The 21,181-nt window shown below is 42.4% G+C and overlaps 4 protein-coding genes and 1 long non-coding RNA gene across 15 annotated transcripts in view; 2 read left to right on the top strand and 3 right to left on the bottom strand.

Annotated features, from left to right (window-relative positions):
* Positions 1-76: 76 nt before the first annotated feature.
* LOC147160113 (uncharacterized) lies at positions 77-2,928 on the top strand. Its single transcript, XM_086060131.1, has 4 exons — positions 77-221; positions 985-1,758; positions 1,931-1,963; positions 2,143-2,928. The coding sequence occupies exons 1-4, from the start codon at positions 206-208 to the stop codon at positions 2,190-2,192; spliced, it is 873 nt and encodes a 290-aa protein (XP_085916257.1). The 5' UTR covers positions 77-205; the 3' UTR covers positions 2,193-2,928.
* osgep (O-sialoglycoprotein endopeptidase) lies at positions 2,901-5,573 on the bottom strand. 2 transcript variants are annotated; one of them, XM_086060129.1, is made up of 12 exons: positions 5,503-5,573; positions 5,098-5,217; positions 4,887-5,006; positions 4,642-4,817; positions 4,452-4,547; positions 4,333-4,382; positions 4,181-4,259; positions 4,041-4,106; positions 3,871-3,961; positions 3,729-3,804; positions 3,408-3,506; positions 2,901-3,331 (listed from the first exon to the last, which is right to left on the bottom strand). In XM_086060129.1, the coding sequence occupies exons 2-12, from the start codon at positions 5,210-5,212 to the stop codon at positions 3,292-3,294; spliced, it is 1,008 nt and encodes a 335-aa protein (XP_085916255.1). In that variant the 5' UTR covers positions 5,213-5,217; positions 5,503-5,573; the 3' UTR covers positions 2,901-3,291. The 2 variants fall into 2 exon arrangements, with proteins under 2 accessions (XP_085916255.1, XP_085916256.1); XM_086060130.1 differs by having other exon boundaries at positions 5,098-5,567.
* A 232-nt stretch (positions 5,574-5,805) lies between these two features.
* apex1 (APEX nuclease (multifunctional DNA repair enzyme) 1) lies at positions 5,806-8,438 on the top strand. 4 transcript variants are annotated; one of them, XM_086058073.1, is made up of 5 exons: positions 5,806-5,832; positions 6,821-6,955; positions 7,037-7,203; positions 7,285-7,477; positions 7,582-8,438. In XM_086058073.1, exons 2-5 carry the CDS (start codon positions 6,895-6,897, stop codon positions 8,094-8,096), a joined length of 936 nt encoding a protein of 311 aa, XP_085914199.1. In that variant the 5' UTR covers positions 5,806-5,832; positions 6,821-6,894; the 3' UTR covers positions 8,097-8,438. The 4 variants fall into 4 exon arrangements, with proteins under 4 accessions (XP_085914199.1, XP_085914198.1, XP_085914197.1 ...); XM_086058072.1 differs by lacking the exon at positions 5,806-5,832 and adding an exon at positions 5,854-6,047; XM_086058071.1 differs by lacking the exon at positions 5,806-5,832 and adding an exon at positions 5,855-6,094.
* A 164-nt stretch (positions 8,439-8,602) lies between these two features.
* The window catches only part of LOC147160107 (uncharacterized), a 68,872-nt gene continuing 56,293 nt past the window's right edge, over positions 8,603-21,181 (bottom strand). For 4 of the 7 annotated variants that reach the window (XM_086060238.1, XM_086060239.1, XM_086060235.1 and 1 more), the window contains 9 exons: positions 14,257-14,421; positions 12,950-13,152; positions 12,774-12,872; positions 12,604-12,699; positions 12,424-12,534; positions 12,036-12,153; positions 11,073-11,958; positions 10,253-10,305; positions 8,603-10,132 (listed from right to left, as the gene is read on the bottom strand). In XM_086060238.1, coding sequence (XP_085916364.1) covers positions 8,964-10,132; positions 10,253-10,305; positions 11,073-11,958; positions 12,036-12,153; positions 12,424-12,534; positions 12,604-12,699; positions 12,774-12,872; positions 12,950-13,152; positions 14,257-14,290 — 2,769 coding nt within the window. In that variant the 5' untranslated portion in view covers positions 14,291-14,421 and the 3' untranslated portion in view covers positions 8,603-8,963. Of the gene's footprint in view, positions 10,133-10,252; positions 10,306-11,072; positions 11,959-12,035; positions 12,154-12,423; positions 12,535-12,603; positions 12,700-12,773; positions 12,873-12,949; positions 13,153-14,256; positions 14,558-21,181 lie in introns of those variants that run through there. The other 3 variants (XM_086060241.1, XM_086060240.1, XM_086060236.1) reach the window with 3 other exon arrangements.
* Positions 14,694-17,320, bottom strand: LOC147160110 (uncharacterized). Its single transcript, XR_015090545.1, has 4 exons — positions 16,992-17,320; positions 16,122-16,255; positions 15,633-15,779; positions 14,694-15,280 (listed from the first exon to the last, which is right to left on the bottom strand). It is a non-coding gene; the product is annotated as an uncharacterized LOC147160110 (long non-coding RNA).

Genomic DNA, 21,181 nt, shown 5'->3' with positions numbered 1-21,181 from the left:
TTTCCCTCTGTGCTCGACGTATACGAGTTTCCCGCCGGAGCATTTATTTAAGAGCCCACTTCCTGTCCCACCCACATTGTGGTGTCGTTTCCTGGTGGTGGCAGGCGGCGAGTAAGACTCATCCAGGCGAACCGACGTTATCCCAACGCTATAAACAAAAGTTAACTCAACGGTCCACGCTCAACGACACTTTTGGCAAAAAGACATGCATATCAAGACAGGTATGTGAGTTTGACTCGTCGATATATTACACGGAAGGGACTCCTTCGACGCGTTATTTTGGGCGCTCGCCGATATTGCTAGCACCGCTAACTCAAGGAGCCTGACTGGCTACTCCCCGCTTTGCATTGAATGGGTTACGAAACTTTGACTAGCGCGGCTAGCTTAGCGCACGCTTTCATTTCTTTGGAGGAAAAATCTACGTCAACTGAAACTCGCTTACACACGATTTGGGGTTTCGGACGTGGCGTGTTTCTCCCATATCGTGACGCTTCGCTAACGGTCTCTCTTGGAAACTAGTAACCTCGTCTCCGTCTCAACCTGCTACTTTCTCACGTGGAGTTCTCGAACGTTCGGTTGGACTATATGAGAATCAGTTTAGACGAGTTCTTTTTGTGTGTGTTTGTAAGTGGCGCTTGGCAACAAGGGGTAACCGGGCCAATGTTTTACCGTCAAATCTCTTATGACCTCACTCGTTTTTCCTTTCTAAAGCTCCAGTGGGTGACATCACCACTAATCTCAACGGGAGGTCTCTATGTTGTATGGGACGTCTATTTTCTTAAAATGGTGGCCTGAATAACTTAACTGCAATTATATAATGTGATCTTTTTTTAATTTATTTTTTCATATTTCAAGACATCCAGTCGTAATCATCTGTACACTTCATAACTTGATTCTCTCTCTCTCTTCTTTTTTTGAGTCACCTCAGTACCATTCTGATGTTTAATTTTAGCTCAAAGTGGTGAACGATTTGTGTTCTCTCAGGTTCATGGGAAGCCAGTAACACTGTGTGCGAGTCCGATACCTTGTGCGACCCAGCAGTCCTCGTTGCAACCACCAACCCAGAGCCACACATCCGAAACCGCCGCCTGTCACCTGGTTCCGGCATCTGCGGCGGGGGAGGAGGCGGCGGCTGCATCTCCGGAGGAGAGTCTCGGCATCTCTCCCCCGGCGTGGAACTGAACGGACCGGGCCACGTGCACGCCTTGGGCAGGCAAAAGGAGCGCACGGGCCCACAGCACAAAGGCCGCAGCCTTCGCCGAGAGGTCAGCCAAAAGGGGCTGAACCGCTTCCCAAAGGTAAACCAGAAGGAGCGGTGGGTGGAGGACAGTCTGTTGCTGCTCAAGCCCCCGCCTGCCTTCCCGGTGCAGGACAGCCCCGCCAAGCTGCAGCCGGCTGTCAGCTACGCCTCCAAGGTGAAGGCCAAAACGGCGAGTGGCATTCTGGAGGACGACCGCCCCGCCATCGGCGTTCTGCTCCAGAACCAATGGGGGCTGAGTTTCATCAGCGAGACCAGGCCCACCCCGGAGAGCGCAAACTCTCACCCCGGCGCCGCAGATTCCCCCACACCTCGACCCACAGACACACAGGCACCAGTCGAACCACCACTCGCGATCCAGTCCCCCGACGGACCCCCCAGACCCTTCACTACCTCCACCTCTATTGGCCCTGCTACACACCCTGAGCTGGACGAGCACAATGGGGAGCTGCTACTCAGTTGTCGCCACCTTGTGGAGGCTCTGAACTTCCACAATAGAGGTAATGGACCCACTTTTTGGTAGTAATAATCACTTTTGGTAATATAATGACAGTTACGGTTAAATTTGAACCCGAAAACCAGAGTTGGTGTTTATATAAGGTTTTGTTTAGGAAGAAATGAACGTGCTTGGATTTAGTTTTGTAATTTTTTTGTTTGTCTGTTTCTCTACAGAATGGAATGCAATCTGTAACCAACAGAAACGAGGTACATGGACTTGAATTTGTTTACAAACGAATACCTTTAGTGGGTGTTAATATTTAGAGCATGTGGGAGGGCTACAACTATGTAATTTTTTTGTTTTTAATACGGTCTCTCTCTGGTGGACCTGAGCTGAATTTTAAAGGGGTTAAATTTTCCTAAGCTGTTTCTTTTTGTCTTCTTAGATCCAAAAAGAGTTGTGTGGTACAAGGACTGCCAGGAGCACCCAGCCTAGCAGTGCATGGGAACCCCAAAGCGTATCCAGACCGACACAAAAACACACACACACACACACACACACACACAAAATCAATATGCGCCTTCATGCACATTAAGACACCGAACGACGGACAATTCTTGGAGTCCCCCCTCACACGCTGCACTCAGGATGATGTCTTCATGCAAAGCCACACTGAGACACTTTGGACTAACTCCTTTTTGAGATCTTAAAGCAAGCAATGAACCTTTTTGTTGTTTTTAATCGCCTTATTAAAAGTCTGCCTTAAGTAATCAGACAGTTTCCCCCTTTTTTGAAAGTTGTTTTAACAAACTGTGTCCCATGTAAAGCGTGTGGTCAATCAAGCACTTTGTTAAAAATGAATCTGTTATTAGTGATGGCCATGCGAGACCCTCACGGTTAATGAGGTTTTTTCACCCCCTCCCCAATTCCATTTGTGGCGTCTTATACCTGCTAGAGTTTTACTATTGATGTCTCTTCAGTTTACAGAGGGGTGTGTTTAAAGGCACAGTAGAATTAGCCCTGCCAGATCTTAATGCTGAACCCCCCCGACCCCCCTTTTTTTGTTTGTTCTGTTTCTTGTTCGCTTTCTAATCAGGTTGAATGTTGCTCATTTATTCATAAGGGAGCTCAGTGTTCAATATGTTGATTTTTGAAAAACAATTTGGAAAAATTACACTGGAGGAGGAATGTACATGAACAGTATTGCTTAATAAAAGTGAATAAACTTGAATAGTAGCATTTATTGGAAATCAGTGACTGGATTGTCTTAAATGTATTTTATATTTTAACCACAATTGTATAGAAATGAAGCAGAGTACAAGACCTTTCAAGTGTTCCACAACATTTTCTTGACAGGCCGCAAGTGCTCGGAAGGCGAAGAGCGATCCATTCAAGAAAAGCCGACCACTTCCTTGCCACACTCGAGCACTGACTGCACTTCCCCAAATACAATTTGAAACATGCACAATATATCACAAGCTACCTGAGAAGAGTTGCAGCATGCTTGTGGGAAGGAGTCCACGTTTGGCCAAATTGCTCACACGGGACAGAGTCAAACTTTCCCTTTCAGTGCCAGCGTGACGCTCTTTGCTCATCAGTCTCTCCACGTCACCTCCACTTCGTCTGTTCTGTACCTGCAACACAAGCAATGGTCGGAAATGTAGAAAAGCACCCAAGCGGGTTTGAAATGTTATTGAAAGTGTGCTCTACCTCTGTGTGATCCACGAGTCCTCCAGCTCAGTCACTTGGCCGGCTCGAAACATTTCCCAGCCTGCTTGCGCAATCATGGCGCCGTTGTCAATACAGAAGCTACAGAAATGTATGCATGCAATATCACATTAGGACAGATTTTTTGAAAAATAATTTTAAGGCAGAATAGTACATGTGAAGTTACTGTGGATGAGTGAGGAATACATTTTAAGCCTCAGGGCTCCCCCCCCCCTCCCCCCCTCCCCCCTCCAGTTGTGTATCAATCCAAAGTGATCTTGCATAAACTATGTTCAGGACTGGAAGTAAGGACGAACTTACTACCTTTCATCTGTGGCAAAAAGTTTGGCTCCTCTTTCCTTGCACATAACCCCCATCATCTCCTGTAGACGCAGGTTACCTGCGAATACAATGCTAGGTTAATATAAAACTTGTTTTTTCTTTCCGCACTTCCCGGTGTACTTACAGCCAACACCACCAACAATGAGAACCTCTTGGGAGCCGCAGTGGGCCATGGCCCGCTCTGTGATTTCCACCAGCATTGAGAACACCGTCTCCTGAAAGAACAAACACAAATAAGTCCCGACATCTTAAATGTATAATATTTGATGACAATGATAAGTGAGTCATTTTAACCTGTAGGGAGAAGCACAAGTCCTCCGCTGTACACTGGCCTGATCCAATCATTTTATTAGCGGCGTCCTATTATTATAATAGCATAACATATGTAAATCATTCACTCCGTGATCTTTTAAATAATAATTTCAACCACTAACCTCAATATAAGACAGTATCCCAGAAAATGAGACATCCATTCCTTTCACAGTATATGGCAGCTCGACATACTGAGAGCCTCTGTACAATGAAATGAAAAAGTAAGCAATGTTAAGAAGCTGATCAAAAAAACAGCTGTATGCTTGTCACTTACTTTTTGGCCATCTGTTCGATGTTGTAGCCTGGACTGGGATCATTTGAAATCTGCACAGAAAAAGAAACAATTCATGTGTAAGTGAAGTACACTCAAAACAAACTGGACATAACACAAACCTTAATAACTCTGGCAAATCTGTCCAAACAGTTCCCAACAGCAATGTCGATGGTCTCCCCAAATATTCTGTACCGCCGTTCAGAGTACGCGATGACCTTAACAGGAGCAAACGCACAAATGTTCATCAATTATTTGACAGACTTACAGTATTGAAAACATGCTGCTGTATGAGAAAATCCTGCCACAAACCTGCGTATTCCCTCCACTGACATAAAGCACGGTGGGGTTGTTGGCTTTGGTGATGAGTCGGCCCATCTCGATGTGGCCAATGCAGTGGTTGACACCGACGAGGGGTTTGCCCCACAATTGGGCCACTGTGCGAGCCACTAGAGCCACTGTGACCAAGGGGGCACCCATGCCAGGACCTGGTGTGAAAGAAACCATATATATTAATAACAAATCAACTTTTTCACAATGTCAACATGCTGAACAACCTTTAGTATACGCCACACAGTCTATATCAGAAGGTTTTAACCCTGCTTGCTCCAGAGCCTCCTTTAAGACAATTAGTATAACAGCGCGATGATGTCTGGCTGTGTCACTGGGCTGGAAGCCTGTTAAGAGGAAAAACATTTAAAAAAAATCTTAATTTAGTTAGTGCAGTGGTGGTCTTATAGTGCCATGTTAACCAAAAAAATATCTTGCCTTCTCCAGGAGGTGTAATGTATGTCCGTCTAGGGTTGGAAAGTACTTCTCCATCCCTGATGATCCCAATGCCAATCTTATTGGCACTTCCCTCAAATCCAATTACAACAGTCATTGTAGCTACAAACAAATGTAAAGGAAAATCGATGAATGGTCTGTAATGAGAATTTTAACGTTTACACTATTGTTGTTTTGCACTTAGCTATATAACGTTGTTCGGATAAATAAAATAAAAAGACTCGACTTTCCAGATTGAGTCAAAACATTAGCATTCTTTACAGCTGGCCATGTAGCTAACGTGCTACAACGGAATGCCAAGTAGTTTATTTTGATATTGGGGAACTTGAACCCAGGAACCAGAACCAGTCAACAACTTTCTCCCATTAAGCTATTTTATAAACTCACATTAGTCCAGTTTCGATGTTTTTATTTTTATATTTAAATTCACTTCCTCGACTCGTCCATGTGAAGTCCTGAGGACCCAAAAACTTAAGAGTTCGATTCGCCTGACTACTAAATTTCAACAAACGCATTTACATCTCTTACGTATTTTCCCCAATTACATTTTGCAGTTAATTATTACATGTCTTAGTAGTTATATGCGTGCTTGTGTGGGGTTTTGAATATATACCATTGAATCGTTTGTATAATTTCTATCAGGCATTGAGGAGGTGGGCAAATTGTAGGAACACGTGGGGGAATAGTACGCTTTATGTACGTGTGCGCATGCGCGAGGTAATTGCAAAACGTTTTTAAAAAATCACTAATGTAAATACTTGTATTCCACTCATACTGCAGTATTTTGTATTATTAATATTATATAGTATTTTCTAAAGTTATTTGGGGTTTTATTAACACTATAATAGCCACATTTCTATAGCATTAGCGGCTTCCTCCGCGTTATAGTTCCTTTCGTTTTGCATGTGCATGTTGTGGGGGAGTGACGGTCGGTAAGTGAGCACGAGCAGCGTGTCCGGGACTTTGTATCCTGCAAAAAGTGCGAGTAAGAATATTTGCATGCTGTGAAAATCCGTATTTGTTTGCGGTCTTCTCAGAGCACACATAAAGTTGCAGCATTTGATCTGGGTGTTAGCCAATAGAAATTAGATTGGCAGACAAAGAATGTCAATGGCCTCTTTGGAAGAGGCCTCCAGTCGCTGTCTTTGTTACAATGAAATGCTAACTTAGCATCACGATGGCTAACATGCTAATTGTTGAACAGTTGCAGTTAACTGTAAATTGTATAATTTAGCAACGTGCTTCCTGGAGTACAGTATTTACGCAATTCCTCCATCAAGAGTGCCGTTGCCAGTACCCATTCGATACACCTGCAACGAAGCATTATCACATTTTGCTGTAAAATGGTTATAACAATCCATTTTGGATTGGCAGTTCACATTATTATTGTTGCTGCAATTTTCATTGATTGGATGTTGGGAACATCATGGGCATTTTCCCCCGCCAAAGCATTGGCAATAGCAACTACAATAAATGTCCATAAAAGCAGTCGTATTTGTAAACCTTGTATTTTAAAAGCGCTGCCAACAAGAGCGAGAACAAACAATGTCGCAATCGATATAATACGTATAATCTTGAGACTGTGGGGGAAAAAAATAACATTTAACAATCACGAGCACGTTACAGTTTTGATGACTCATGGTGACTAGTGTGAAAATGTATTTTGTTTTGTTTTTAATCGACTTTTTTCCCCTCCACTCTCCAGCGGCGCTTGTGCTGCGGCGTGTGTGTGTTGTGGGTCTACAAAGTGTGTTTTTTGCCGTTCGAGCAAGTTCAAGCATGAAGAGAGGCAAGAAGGCAGAGGAGGCGACAGCAGAAGGGGACAATGAAGCCGCCTCAGGTTAGTAGAGGATGCACAAAGCGTTATTTTCTAAAAATCCATTATCCTAACACACTTGCTGCGATCATGACCAATTTACAGAAAGTACAACAAAGAAGGCGAAGAAAACTAAGGAACCAGAAGCCCCCATTTTGTATGATGACCCGCCTGACAAAATGACCAGCAAAGATGAACGTGACGCCAACATGAAGATCACCTCCTGGAACGTGGATGGGCTGAGAGCTTGGGTGAAGAAGAACGGCCTTGATGTGAGAATCCAGACAGCACAAGCAAAGATAAGGCTCTTTTTTTCTCCTTCACCTATTGACGCTTGTGTTGCTTTCTTCCAGTGGGTACGGGAGGAGAATCCAGATGTCCTGTGCCTGCAGGAAACCAAGTGTGCTGAGAAAGCCCTGCCCGCTGACATCAAGTCCATGCCTGAGTACCCGCACAAGTACTGGTGCGTGTCAGACGACAAGGAGGGCTACAGCGGCGTGGCAATGCTGTGCAAAACGGAGCCCACCAAAGTGACATATGGCATCGGTGAGTGCAATTCAAAGAATGATGTTGATCATAGGGAGGAAAGTAGGAACGTTTGCTGAGCTGAATGCTAACAAGCCAATAAAGCATATTCTCATATATATCAGGTAAAGAGGAGCACGACAAGGAAGGCCGCGTCATCACTGCCGAGTTCCCCACGTTCTACCTGGTGACGGCCTACGTACCCAACTCCGGCCGAGGCCTGGTGCGCTTAGATTACCGCAAGACCTGGGACGAGGATTTCCGTGCCTACTTGAGCGAGCTGGACATGCAGAAGCCCCTCGTGCTGTGCGGCGACCTCAACGTCGCCCACCAGGAGATCGACCTGAAGAACCCCAAGGGGAACAAGAAAAGCGCCGGCTTCACCCCAGAGGAGCGCGAGGGCTTTGGTCAGCTGCTGGAGGCCGGTTTCGTCGACAGCTTCCGCGAGCTCTACCCCGAGCAGGCCAACGCGTACTCCTTCTGGACCTACATGATGAATTCCAGGTCAAAGAATGTGGGCTGGCGGCTCGATTACTTTGTGCTGTCGTCCTCCCTGGTGCCCGCTCTGTGCGACAGCAAGATCCGCAACAAAGCGATGGGGAGCGACCACTGCCCGATTACACTGCACATTGTTGTGTAGCCTCCTTTGATGCACATTAGTAGTTTAGGTGCAAAGTTTAGAAATGCCCTTTTGGCATTTTCCTGTAGTCAGCCAAACAAACGCAAGCTATGAAAACTCCTCTTTTGTTGCTCTGAAAAGATGCAGCACTAAGTATCCTTTTCAAATTTTAAGCTATTGGAGGTCAGACCAAGTGTGGCTCATCTGTTCTGTTGTTGACTCAAAAAAGATGCCATGACACAAAACCTTTGGAATGTTGTCCTTCCATCACAAAATGTTCAAAAGCTTAAAAAAAAAAAGTTTTGTATTCTTTTGTCCTGTAATGTTGCATCACACTAATAAAAAACTGATTTCTACAGCAAACATCTTGGTCATTATTGCACTGTAAAACGTGGACACACGGGTGGGGGGGAAAAAGGAAATCGCCTATTATTCAGAACAATGTGTGTAGAATTTTCAGAGATAAAAAATGATTCTATTACATTTGGAAATATGGTTAACAAAAAAAACAAGACTTTTTTTTGCAGGACTTTATTTTAATGACAAATTTGCCCAAATTTCACTTATTGGATGTTGAGTGGAATTTTGAGGAAAACTTTTTTTGCAGTAAATAATGCAAGTTTACAAAAATGTGGATGAAGGGAAGCGCTCCAGACATTGTGTGCATGAATATAACGTGCTTAATTATGCTCATTGGATTTTAGGCTAATACTGAAATTTCCCCTCAAAATCCCAAACTATTTGTGAATAGCATAAATATGCCGTAACTTAATGACGTAACCAAATGTCATTGATGTTCCAGAGGTTTAATAACATGAACTTCCTCTTTGCACACGCCATTTTGAACTAGCATTTCGCACCACGGGCACTCGGGATAAATGCTCGTCTTCATGTTATCTTATGTGCCCGCTGATGCATTTTGAGGTTGTAGGCCTGCTTGAATGCTTTGCCACACTCCCCACAGCGGAAGGGCTTCTCTCCGCTGTGCGTTTGCTTGTGTCGTTTCAGCCGGGAGGCGCTGAAGAAGCTCTTGTCGCACTCGCCGCAGGAATACGGCCGCACGCCCGTGTGGTAGCGCAGGTGAATGGTCAGGTAGCACGACTGGGTGAACTTCTTCTCGCAGAACGGGCACTGGAAGGGCTTGTGGCCCGTGTGGAAGCGCTCGTGCTTGAGCAGTTCGCCGTGGGAGAAGAAGCCCTTGCCGCAGTCGGAGCAAAGGTACGGCCTCTCGCCCGAGTGCGTCAGCTCGTGCCGGATCAGCGTGGCCTTGTACACGAAACTCTTGTCGCACTGCGAGCAGCTGTAGACGTTCTCTCTGGTGTGGCAGCGCTCGTGCTTCCTCATGTTGCGCTCCCTCTTGAAACACTTCCCGCAGAAGGAGCACATGAAGGGCATCTCCTCCGAGTGGATCTTCATATGGTTGAGCAGGCCGCCCTTGTAGAGGAAGCCCTTGCCGCACTGCGTGCAAACGTGCGGCCGGTCTTTTTGGTGGATCCGCTGGTGGGTGGTGAGCGCCGTCTGGTAGGCGAAGCTCTTGCCGCAGCCGCAGGCGTACGCTCGCTCCTCTTGGTGAGTGTGCAGGTGCCGCGCGAGGTAGCTGGCGCAGCTGAAGCTCAGCTCGCACTGAGGGCATTTCAGCAAACCCTTGTCAGCGTCGTCGCCGTGCGTCTTGAGGTGCCTCACCAGCGCCGACTTCCACGCAAACTTGCGGCCGCACTCGGAGCACACGAACTGGCCGTTCTCCATGTGGGCGCTCATGTGCGACCTCTGAGCAGCGAAGGACTTTGAGACCTCGCCGCAGATGGCGCACTCGAACCTGCATCCGGACTTGTGCGTCTGCTTGTGTCTCTCCAGAGACTGCTTGAAGGAGAAACGTCGTCCGCACTGAGAGCAGGGGAATGGCTGCTCACCTGTGTGAATGCGCTGGTGGGATTTGAGCAAGGACAGGAACTTGAAGCTCTTGCCGCAGTCGTGGCAGCTGAAAGGACTCTCCTCGACGGCGAGGGCCATCTTGTCATGCGGTTTCTCTGCCATTGAAGTGCCATCTGCCACACAACCTGACATGTCACACACATTGCAGTCATTCTGTGTGGATATTTCATTTGAACAAAGCTGGAACAAAAAAATGTGGCGGGGAAAAGTGATGTATGTAATTAAAGTACACAAAAAACACTCACTTTCATCAGCATCATTCGTTGAGACGGAGGGTGACCAGTACGAATGCTCCGAACTGTTTAAGAGAAAGTAAATAAGAGGTGCTTAACACATCAAGGGCTCTTAAAATTCGGGGTCCCGAGACCGCTTACAGAGGAGGCATTTTCCCAAGGATTCGCTCAGGCAAATTTTAGCAAGGCAAGAAAGGCAAACAAAAAATTAGGACTTCATTTTCATTTGACATCTTATGTGGGGAAAAAGCTGACTATTGTATTTTCAATAAAAATACATTTTGTGTTCTTGAAAGAAATAGGACTTTGTTTCTGTAAAAATAATCATGCAGAGATGTTAGATATTTCACAATCATGTCAGAGATTTGAATAGATCCGAAACTGAGGATAAGGAGGAGTAATTGGTTTGTTTGCTTTATCACTACATCAGTCCCCACATGTGCGTATGTACTTTTGAATTTTTTTTAATGATACCATATATTTAATTGAAATTCATATTGCAAATCCCCAAGTTCCAGCGTGCGATTGCAGTTTAAGGACCACTGCCTTAAAGCACAACATCCAACATTTTAAAGATTAGACCTGTATCCCACTGAGAGGTGAACATGTGTAGTGCCGTGGGACAAGAACGCCAAAATGAAAACATCAGGCGAATGTCTGGTGAATGTTGTGACCTTGAACGAAACCTTATGTGAAATTAATTAACATGCGCCAGCTTGGCAAACGTTTGTCGGTCGTTAGTGGGTCTTTTCCAATCAGGTATAATATTTGAAAAGAAGAGATAATAAAGACACAAGGAAACTGACCAAGTGAAGGACAAACTCAAACTCACTCAAACGCCGGTGGCCTCTTCCTGGTGACTTCCTCTTTTGTCATCTTGTTAATGCGTTTCTGCAAGTTAATGACTTGGATCTTCATGGTGGGTTTGCGTTTGCGCCGGCTTGTGCGGACGTTAGCGTGAGAAACGACTTCGTTGACAGGCTCGGGGGCCACGTTGGCTGGTGACTCCGCCGAATCACGCGTGGCATCCCCCTCGCCCGCCGCCGACCTGATCCTGTGAGTTTTCAGGTGCCTCGAGAGCTCCGGTCCACAGGTGAATTTCCTCTCGCACTGCGGGCACGCCGACACGCCATCCACAACGTACGCCTGCTTGTGCTCGGAAGGAAAAATCTCCCTGCTGAGGTCTCGGTCGTACCTGCGTCCGGTTTTATGCGTGTTTCTGTGCCGCTTCAGGGCCTGCCGGAAAGAAAAGCAGCGGCCGCAGTCGGAGCAGCGGTGGGGGCGCTCCCCTGTGTGGATGACGCGGTGGGCTATGAGCGCCGAGGCAAACCTGAATTTCTTGCCGCAGTCCGGACAGTCGTGAGGGCCCGAAGAGCTCCGAGGCCGAACGGAAGGGGACTCCTCGTTAACGACTGCCTGGGGCGTCCCTGTGAGGTCATTTTGTGGCTTTTCATCCATTCCATCCACGTCTATGCTCGACTCCTGTGCTTGTTCAACCCGGCCATCTTCTTCCAAATGACAACTGGCATTTTCTCCCATCGTCACCTCGTGCGATTCTACTTCAACCTCTGCAACGATCTCAAAGGTCATCCCATCCGCTGCGGATACAAGTATGGGACTGCTTGATTGGTTAGGCTGCTCTTCAGCTTTTGCCAGTCGACAAGCGTGAAAGGCAGAGAGCGATGAGAGGATGTTGTCCCCCATGCTTTTGGCTGGAACTACAGTTTTTTTTTTGGAAGAACATTAGTTAATTAATAACTGCCGGATAACAGCATAAATTGCTTAGGAAACATACCATGTGGCTCTAAATGTCTGAAGTGTTTGTGGTGCTGCAGCAAAACCTTGAGGTCATTCGCTTCGCTGAGTGAATGCACATTTTCATCCAATATCGAAGATCCAAGCCAGCACACAGTCTACAGATAAATGACACAGAATGGCATCAATAATCTGTAATGCATCTTAATGAGTTTTTTTTCTCTCCAATATTTTGGTTACAATTCTACCACAACAGTCAATCTGAAAATATTAACCAATCTCTCACTCATGACTGTAATTGAAAATGCATTTTAATTTCCAGAGGGGTGTTTTTAATATTTTATTCTAGTGATAATTGTATGCAATTTGTCTTGCTGTAACAATTAACATTTGTTTTAATCCAAACATCACATAAACGTGTTGCTCACCTGTTTGAGATCAGGAACAGGTAACAACTGAGCAAGTCGACCGAGGAACTCCCAAAACAGTGACATTAAATCGCTGTCATACTCAGGTCCATATTGAGAAGGGAAAACCTCCTTAGTGATGATAAAATGTCACAAATCAAATACCTCTATTAATTAAAAATGATATTGGTGCTGCCTTACCACAAAGAATTGTTGTCTCTCTTGGGGATCCTTGAGCAGAACCTGAATTAACTCCAGAAAGCGCATTGTGGCTTCCTCTTCTTCATTCGTCTGCAACTTAGAGATGCACAGCATGTTTCGACTGTCAGTGAAATGATAAGAGGCAGAAATTGGAATTAAACGGCACTTACATCTACTGCAGAGGTCTTTTGTTGTTTCATTTTGTCCAGGAGAGAAAAGATGAAATCACATTCCAATGGCTGTTCACGCCGGCATAATTCAAGGATATACTAAAATTTAAAAAAGTATTATGACTCTACTGCGGTCATAAAACTTCTGACTTTTTTATTTTCTTAGTGGTACTGACCCTGGCTCTTAAACCCAGGTTGAGTTGCATCCTGTGCTTGTACACAAGCAGCTCCGGGACCATCTCTACAGCCAAAGAGACAAAGTCGGCTAGTTCCCAGTAGTTTATAACTTCTTGTTTCTTTAGAGTCTGCCACATGGAGGCTGACAGGAGCTGCAGAGGTGGCACCAGTAGGCGGAGTGAAGCCAGAGGTAATGGACTACCTGGAAAAATATATTACATACAAGTAGGGCTGGGCAATAAATCAAATTAATTCGATACATCATCATTTTAAATATCGAATCGTTGAAAATGTGCTAAATCGTGAAATCGAGTTTTGTCTTCTGGACGAATAAAAGCTGCTGTTCTTATGTTCTGTTACATCCAAATGTTGCCCAATGCTGGATGGGCTGTTTACAAGACATGTTTACAGTAGCTATTAATTGTGGCATTTAAGTACAAACTATGAAGGTTATGTTCATGTTAAAACGAATTTAGAATCAGTATACATTATTGTTGTCTGAACATTTTGCACAGGAATTATTTTTGAATAAATGAAACCTTTAAATAAATGTTTCTTGGGTTTATTCGATTAAAATCGTTAAGATCGTAATCGTCCCGAATGACTGCAAAAATGCTGCAGAAATTTTATTTTTGGGCCATATCGCCTAGCCCTACATACAAGTTAAAATAATTGTAGTGCAGCAGTTCTATAACTGGGGTCCATCATTTCATTTCTAAAGTGACTAACATTGTGATTGCTTCTTGTGTTTCTTTCTTGCCATAGGAGCAATGTAAAACGTATTGCAACAATGGATAAATTTTTAATTTAACTCAGCTAAACTTCTTTCTATTGACAATTCTGAGCTTGCGTCACAAGTCAAAATGGCGGTCAACTCCGTGAAAGGAAGCTAAGAAATTAAAAACATTGGAGTTTGGATCGTTTTAATTTAATTTGTGAAAATTATCTTGATTTCAAAATGTGATGGTTTGTATGCTAGGTACAGGCAAAAACAATACACTGTTTGTTTACACCGTGCAAAGGAAGCATTTGCATTGCGTTGCATTGGGGGGAAAACAAATCTGAAATGCCCGAGTGTTCGGAATTGTCAATTGAAGATTAGATAAATAATTATTCATGTCTGTACATGCATCTTAATAACGCTAGGTGGCGAGTTGCCGGTCACGAGAAAATAACCACTTCATTATCAAAACTAATGCAAACTTGAGCTAAATTAGCTTACTTTGTAGCTCTAACAGAAATATCACTTGACCGCTTAATAAAAAGTTCCAACTTGCATTCGTTCATGCACTAACAACAAACAAACCTTGGGAAATCGTTGAAAAAAGACACGATTCCATCTTCTTGATGAAAAATTGCCGATCACCACCATCAGCCAGTTAATAGCTAGCCACTCGAACAGCACCGCAATAACATACGGTTCCGTTCACAGCAAGCCTTGTATGGCGGTTCATCAACTCAAGCTCTAAACCTATAAACACAGAATGAGAATAACTTCACGTAAACGCTCGTTTTAGACACTTAAAACAAGGTGGACTAAAAAAGTGTGCTGTATCACTCTTCTTTGCTAGTAAGAGCGACAACACTCGATGATATTTCTATTACTAACACCTGCTGGTGATTCTTGAAATGACACCCGTAAACAGTTCAAATATAACCAACGCACAATTACGTACACAAAACAACAAATATTTCAACAAATAAAAGAAAACTTAGACAAGATCAAATGAACCATATAGTTAGTTGTGGTCGTGTATTACTTTTATTAGATGGTGCAGGCACATTGTGATTGTGGCTACAAAGGTAATACTAATTCAATACTTTTTGTTGCTAAACAAGTACAATAGACAATAAAGCAACAGTCAACAGTAAGTAATCAATGCTGTTCGATGAAAATCAAGTACATGCAAATACAATATTGTAGGCACATACTAAATAATGTTTGCTTCGTTTATAATGCTAAAAACATATTTGATTTAAGCTATTGACCTTATCCCGTGTCCCTGACTGCATGTGACCACTAATGCACCAAACCCGGCAACTAAACTTATTATTTACCATGTATACGACAGTGATTTTGCACATTGGCAGCCAATTACACTCAAACATATAAACATGATGGTAAAAAATACTACAGTGACAATTAAATCACAAAATGTATTACAATTCACATTTTCAGTGCTGAACCAGGTCCCAGGGTATGGAAGGTCCAAAGAGACAGTTTTTGGCTGTTGCAGTTGTATAGCATCCTTCTACATATGCAGATGATAAACAATCATAAGGCTGATAAGGAGTCTGTTTGGAAACATCTCGCTGGCAGGGTGAGGGATCTTGAGGTGGGGGGGGAAAGACAATTTTACATTAAGCAAGACTTTTAATGAGTGCCTAATTAAAATATACACACATAGCCCAGCAGGCTGTTTGATTAAGCAATTATATTGCTGAATTACAATTACTGTATTTGTCAGGAAAAAATGTAATAACTTTATAGTTCGCGACTTTAAGCGTTTTACTAAGTTAAATATTTAAAATGTTAATATACAGTTGTGCTTGAAAGTTTACGTACGATAGGGGTATGTATACAATCTCTGAGGAATTAACAGCAGTTATCATTTACTAATTCAATTCTGACCAAGAAAACTTTAAAGCTTAAAAAAAACTAGTGATGCAGTCAACACCCACCTATCTGGAGTTTCTGCAAAGTCTGCGGGCGCTCCAAAGCCTGTCTGGCTTTGTTGTCCAAATTCATACATCTCCGCATGACAAGGAGAGCCAAACACAGCTGTAAGGCAAACGTCAACACGCCCAGCACGATGATGACATTATTATCTGTGCATGGGGAAGATAGGGAGAGAAATGTTGCCTTTTGTCTTAGACAGAAGTAAATGCATGAAATATTTGGGAATGGGTCGCAGCGCAGATAACAAAAGTTCTGAATATGGGGAAGAACAATTGAGTATGTGGGATGTTTATGACAATATGCACTGTTAGTGTTTGTATGTGTATAGTTATTTTGAGGGGTATATACAGTTGAGGAAAAAAAAGTCTACACACCCCTATTTGATCCCTTGGTTTCAGACCATAACACATTTTCATATTTTTGTATTGCATGTCCAAAATAAACAGTTAAACGAATCCAAGAATGTGCTGTGAATGTGCAACGTTATTGACCATATGATGATATTTGTGGCATCGACTTCCGGTGGGAGACGACAAGGTCCGAGAAGCCCAGAGTGGAGTTCTGGTTCTGGATGAGCCCCATTTGGCAGACGAAGCAGCAACTACTTTGTGAAGTAGTCGCGTTGCTACAATGAAGGTCACAGAAATGGCACAGAGACAGTTTCAAGATTAATTTCACAATTAAAAAAAGAATACATTACACATACTGTGAAAAAAAATGTTTACCATGCGATTTGGATTCTTATAAGAATCCCAATAATCACCTTTAGACTGTTCAACATGGCAATTAATTTAGTGTAGTGATATCAAAATAAAGCAATCAAATTCAGATATTTTTTTTATCTTTAACATTTCTATTGTTAATTGTTAATCCAATCAAATGAAAAAGTCCTCATGAAAAGGCTGGCTTGATCGTGAGTGAATCTTTTGTCTTTTTTTTTTTCCAAATTTCATCATAAAAAAAACAACTCCATTGTATTATAATCAATAATTTCTGATTACGATAATTTTCTTCTTTGTGAATTTAATGATACAGAACTGTCACACACTTTTAACGAGCTTCATTATATTTGAGGACACCAGCTTGCAGCTATTTGAATGTGCGCTCTTAAAGTGAGCGGGTCAAAGTTCAATGAACTTTGGGCCCTTACAGAATTGACATAAAACAACAAACATTGACAAGTATATGATTGACTTAAAACATTTTACGTTCAAATTGTGCATTGTAGCTAGATGATGAAACGATAATGAAGAGAATTGTTTTAACAGTTGTAGTGAACACACACACATGCACACGCACACGCACGCAATCCAGTTTCTTCGCATGCATTATTGATTGCAAAAGTTTGTAACTTTACTAACCTTGCTAATGAAGGAAGTTGCAGTAGTTGTTCTCCCTCCTGTCCAAGCGTGTTTGGTTTGGAGTTTAACCCCAGCAGAGAAGCCACTCAAATCTCCTCATTAAAGTTCACGGGGATTTTGTTTTCCTGCTCACTCCACATGAGGTCCCTTCATCTTATTTTTTTGGAGCAGACAGCTGTGCGCTCACATTCATTGAACGCATTCAGTCGTCAACTGGAGTGACCTTTTTGAAATGAATTACAAACAAAATAGAACACCTCAGAGGCAGGTACACTTTTTTACTAGCAATGAGTCAACTATCAGGAGGACCTTGTTCAGTTTCCCTCAGGGTTGGGTGTAATCCACTGAGCAACACTAAGTGTCAATATGCATTGTAAACACCAGAAGTAACTGCCACTGTGCCAACTTTTACAAGTTGGCAAATTATTTGGACTTGAAATTATTTGGACTTTAAACCCGCTTGATATCACTCAAGGATGGAGTTAATACACCTTTTATTGTAGCTGCACTGTGGTGTCGTGGTCCTGTAGCTTTCTAACATCCTGAAAAGGACAGATTTATGTTGTAATTGTATTCCGTCAAAAGCACAAGATGCTGTCGGAAATTTCAATGCAATAAAGTTGTTTCCAATTTCCGGTGGTGACTGTGCTGTTCACGTTTATTTACTACACAAAATTAGAAAAGGAACGTCTGCATAAGGCAAGGCTCTCCTCGACAGGCTTCGCCCAGTAGAATGCCCTCTAGTGGCTATTTGGTGAACAGCAACAAAGGTCGGGAGTCTGCCAACTAAAAATGAAAGTCATTTTATTTTCTATCTGTGTTTAAATAAAAAATTTAAACAATTATGTAATATATATATATATTTATAGTGGTTGAGAAACACTGGCCCAAGTCACTAATCTTGTTAAGGCTGTTATAACCAGCAGAGAGCGACAGAGAGCTTAGCTACTAAAGTCCAATCATAAAATCAAAAATGTATTGTTGCTTAGACTATTTTGTAAAAAAAAAACTTATTTTTATTATACTAAATATGATACACTGTATTTTAGGTATTGCACAGGCCTGCAGAACAACCAACTTTTTTTTTACACGCTCAACAAATAAGAAGAGTTGTAGAAGTTGTTGTGTTATAATAAATATCTTCTACTATGAAAATGCAGCTTTTCATATGCTGAAAGTGTCACCCTAAGCACAGAACTCCAAGCACGTCCATCAAAACAATCGTGTTTGCGTTGACATCCTTAACCCTGAACACATTTGTTAATCCGATGTCTATTGGTCCCTTTTAACACAGCAAAAACAAAGTATAAATTGGGACCACAGTCGTGTCCTCTAGCAAGGATTACTCCTACACAGGCTGCGGCGGCCTTCATGCAAATTGCATTTTGATTATTAAAAGCAGAGGACAGAGGAGGCAAACTGTTTTGTTTCCCATTAAGGCGACCCCTTCTCCCACTAAGAGGATTATCCCTGACACACGCGCGGGACTTACATAAGGCTGTCAGGGGAGGATAATATCTGACATTTCTGCAATATCCTACATTTTGGCAGATTTTGAAATGAGTCGATGTGGGGTGTGGCGGAGCAGCGAGCCAGCGAAAGGCAACGGAGCCTCAACTTGCCACCACGGCGCTGGAGAAGGACAATATGCAAACTTTCTCCCGCTGTGTGAACTCAAAATCCAACCACCATCGATCTTATAGTCGGATGTTTAATTATGTGGTGAGTGTTAAATTAGCAGTAATGGCAGCCCCTTCCATTAAAACATAATTACCATCCTTCAGTTTGACATCTCAAGGGCACAGCAATAATGAATGCACTGTTTGACACGCGGTGACCTTTTACCGTTAATCCCCCCAAAAATTTTGACACCAAGTACCACCTACAAGAATACTTAGCAGATTGTAGTCCAACTTCAATTTCATCTAATAATCATCGTCTAATCACCATCCATTATATTCGATGTAATTTCACATTATGATCAAGCATTCCACATACATTAAAATGTTAGCATTCAGCTTTCAGCATTCACACACAATTTGTCTAGAAATTGCATGTCTGGTATTGGCGCCTGCTTTTGGGTCCTTTTATTATCAATTGATGACATCATTTCATTCATTCAAATATGTTTGACGGAATTTCACATTTCATATTTAAAGTACTGATTCTTCTGCATAGCATACTTTGAGAATCACTGCTCTACATAAATATATCTTACGTGGCGAAGGCAAACAAGGAATGGATACACGCGTTCGCCTGCGATTTGTGCGATTCATCAAATCAAACACGAAAAGATTTTGTTAAATCAATCCACTCGCCACGAGGGCACAAAGCCAACCTTTGCATCAAACGCCCCGGGCGTCTCTCATTACTCGGACGTTTCTCTGGTCAGTTTCCACAACAACCCCGAGCCACGAGACGAGATGAGTTTTCTTTCCCCTTCTAATCTGCGCACAGCGCAAATGCATCACAGGCTTGGAAGAAAGCTTCTTCTTTTAAATGTCAAGGCACCAGCTGCCTGATAACAAGCGCTTGTAAACGGGCCGCCTTGTAGGACTGTCTGCACACGTGTACGGTAAGTTATCAGGCAGTGAGGTGCTACATCCCGAATCAACATTTCAATCATTTACATACACTTTTGATATTCCTGTTTAATAATGTTGGAATAATTGTCAGTGGGATTTTTTTTCAAGAGTAAATGACTTCTTTACTATTACTTTTATTACTGCATTAAGGGTAAATTGGCATATCAGAGGCATAGCAGTAAAGCCAGGATTTATTAAACACGCCCAAACGAGACATTGTGAATTCTCACAGCCACTGTGACTCCCTAATGAACATAATTAGTTGTGACAAATTGACAATTGCTTTCAGCACAAAGACGCGCAAGCGGTGGCAGAATTTCAAATTCGGTTTCGCTTACTAAATTGGAATCCTGCAAATTCCCGGGTCGACTTCAAGCCTGCCAATCCCGCAACACAACCTTGCACACAGCACAATGGGCCAGTAACAAGGTGTGGAAAAGCCATTCAATTGTGTCGGGCGCTATTAACCCAACATTAAAGGTCATGTTTTTCAGTATAAAGGCAAACTAATTACATCTTAGTCAGAACTCAGAACAATAGCAAAGTGGCACACCTGGAGTAAATCACTGCTATCTATGTGCACGGGCTGGGCAGCTAATATAATTTTACAAGGTTCAATTGGTTTCCATTGTCATGCACACACACGCACACACGGCGGTGCATCAGAGTGCAAGGAAATATGGTAATAACATCTTGAGGATGTAGCTACATCCTCAAGTCCCTGACTGTGACCCGACAGCTCCGCCGAAATGCTGGATCAAATCATTTTTAAGGGCACAGACAAGCCCCAGAGCAACAACAGAAAGGAAATGATTCCACGCACGTCCAATCACCTTCTTTGTTATGGAAGGCATCCGTATCTGTGCCTGGCACATTTCCTACATTTGCTTGAATACGAAATCTCTATTAAGGAAGATTTTGATTATAGAGTCATTTATTATGTATTGTATCTAAAAGTCTGAAAAAAAAGTTTTCTGTTATTTTGACTTTTTTTCTCTGCAAATAAATGCTCTAAATGACAATATTTGTGTTTGGAATTTGCTAGATATGTTGTCTGTAGTTTAAAGAATAAACAAAAAATGTAAATCAAAGTCTACACACCCTTGTTCTTTTTAACTCATTCACTGCCATCGACGGCTATAGACGTCAAAAATTCATTTGAACTTTTTCTATTAGTTTAACATTTTTCCCACTTTTGTTCACAAGAGTATGAAAACCTAGAATTTTTGATATTGTATTAGAACAGATTTTAAATTTGTGATTAATCGTGAGTTAACTAGTGAAGTCATGTGATTAATTACAATAAAAAAATGTAATCGCCTGAAGCCCCTAATTTTTAATAATCTTTTCTTTAAAAAATATATATTAAAAAAATATATATATATTAAAAAAATAAAATTAAAATTAGGGGCAACAGGCGATTACAATTTGTAATTGTAAATATTCGCATGACTTCACTAGTTAACTCACGATTAATAACACATTTTATATCTGTTCTAAATGTAAAAAAAAAAAAAATATTCTAGGCTTTCATACTCTTGTTAACAAAAATGGGGAAAAAAATGTTAAACTAATAGAAGTAGTTAAAATTAATTTTTGACGTCT

Source organism: Leptonotus elevatus, chromosome 17, assembly GCF_054856555.1.
Source record: "Leptonotus elevatus isolate MCC_2025b chromosome 17, RoL_Lele_1.0, whole genome shotgun sequence".
Taxonomy (NCBI): Eukaryota; Metazoa; Chordata; class Actinopteri; order Syngnathiformes; family Syngnathidae; genus Leptonotus; species Leptonotus elevatus.
Note: the sequence above shows the minus strand (reverse complement) of the source record. Positions and strands in the feature narration are given on the sequence as shown.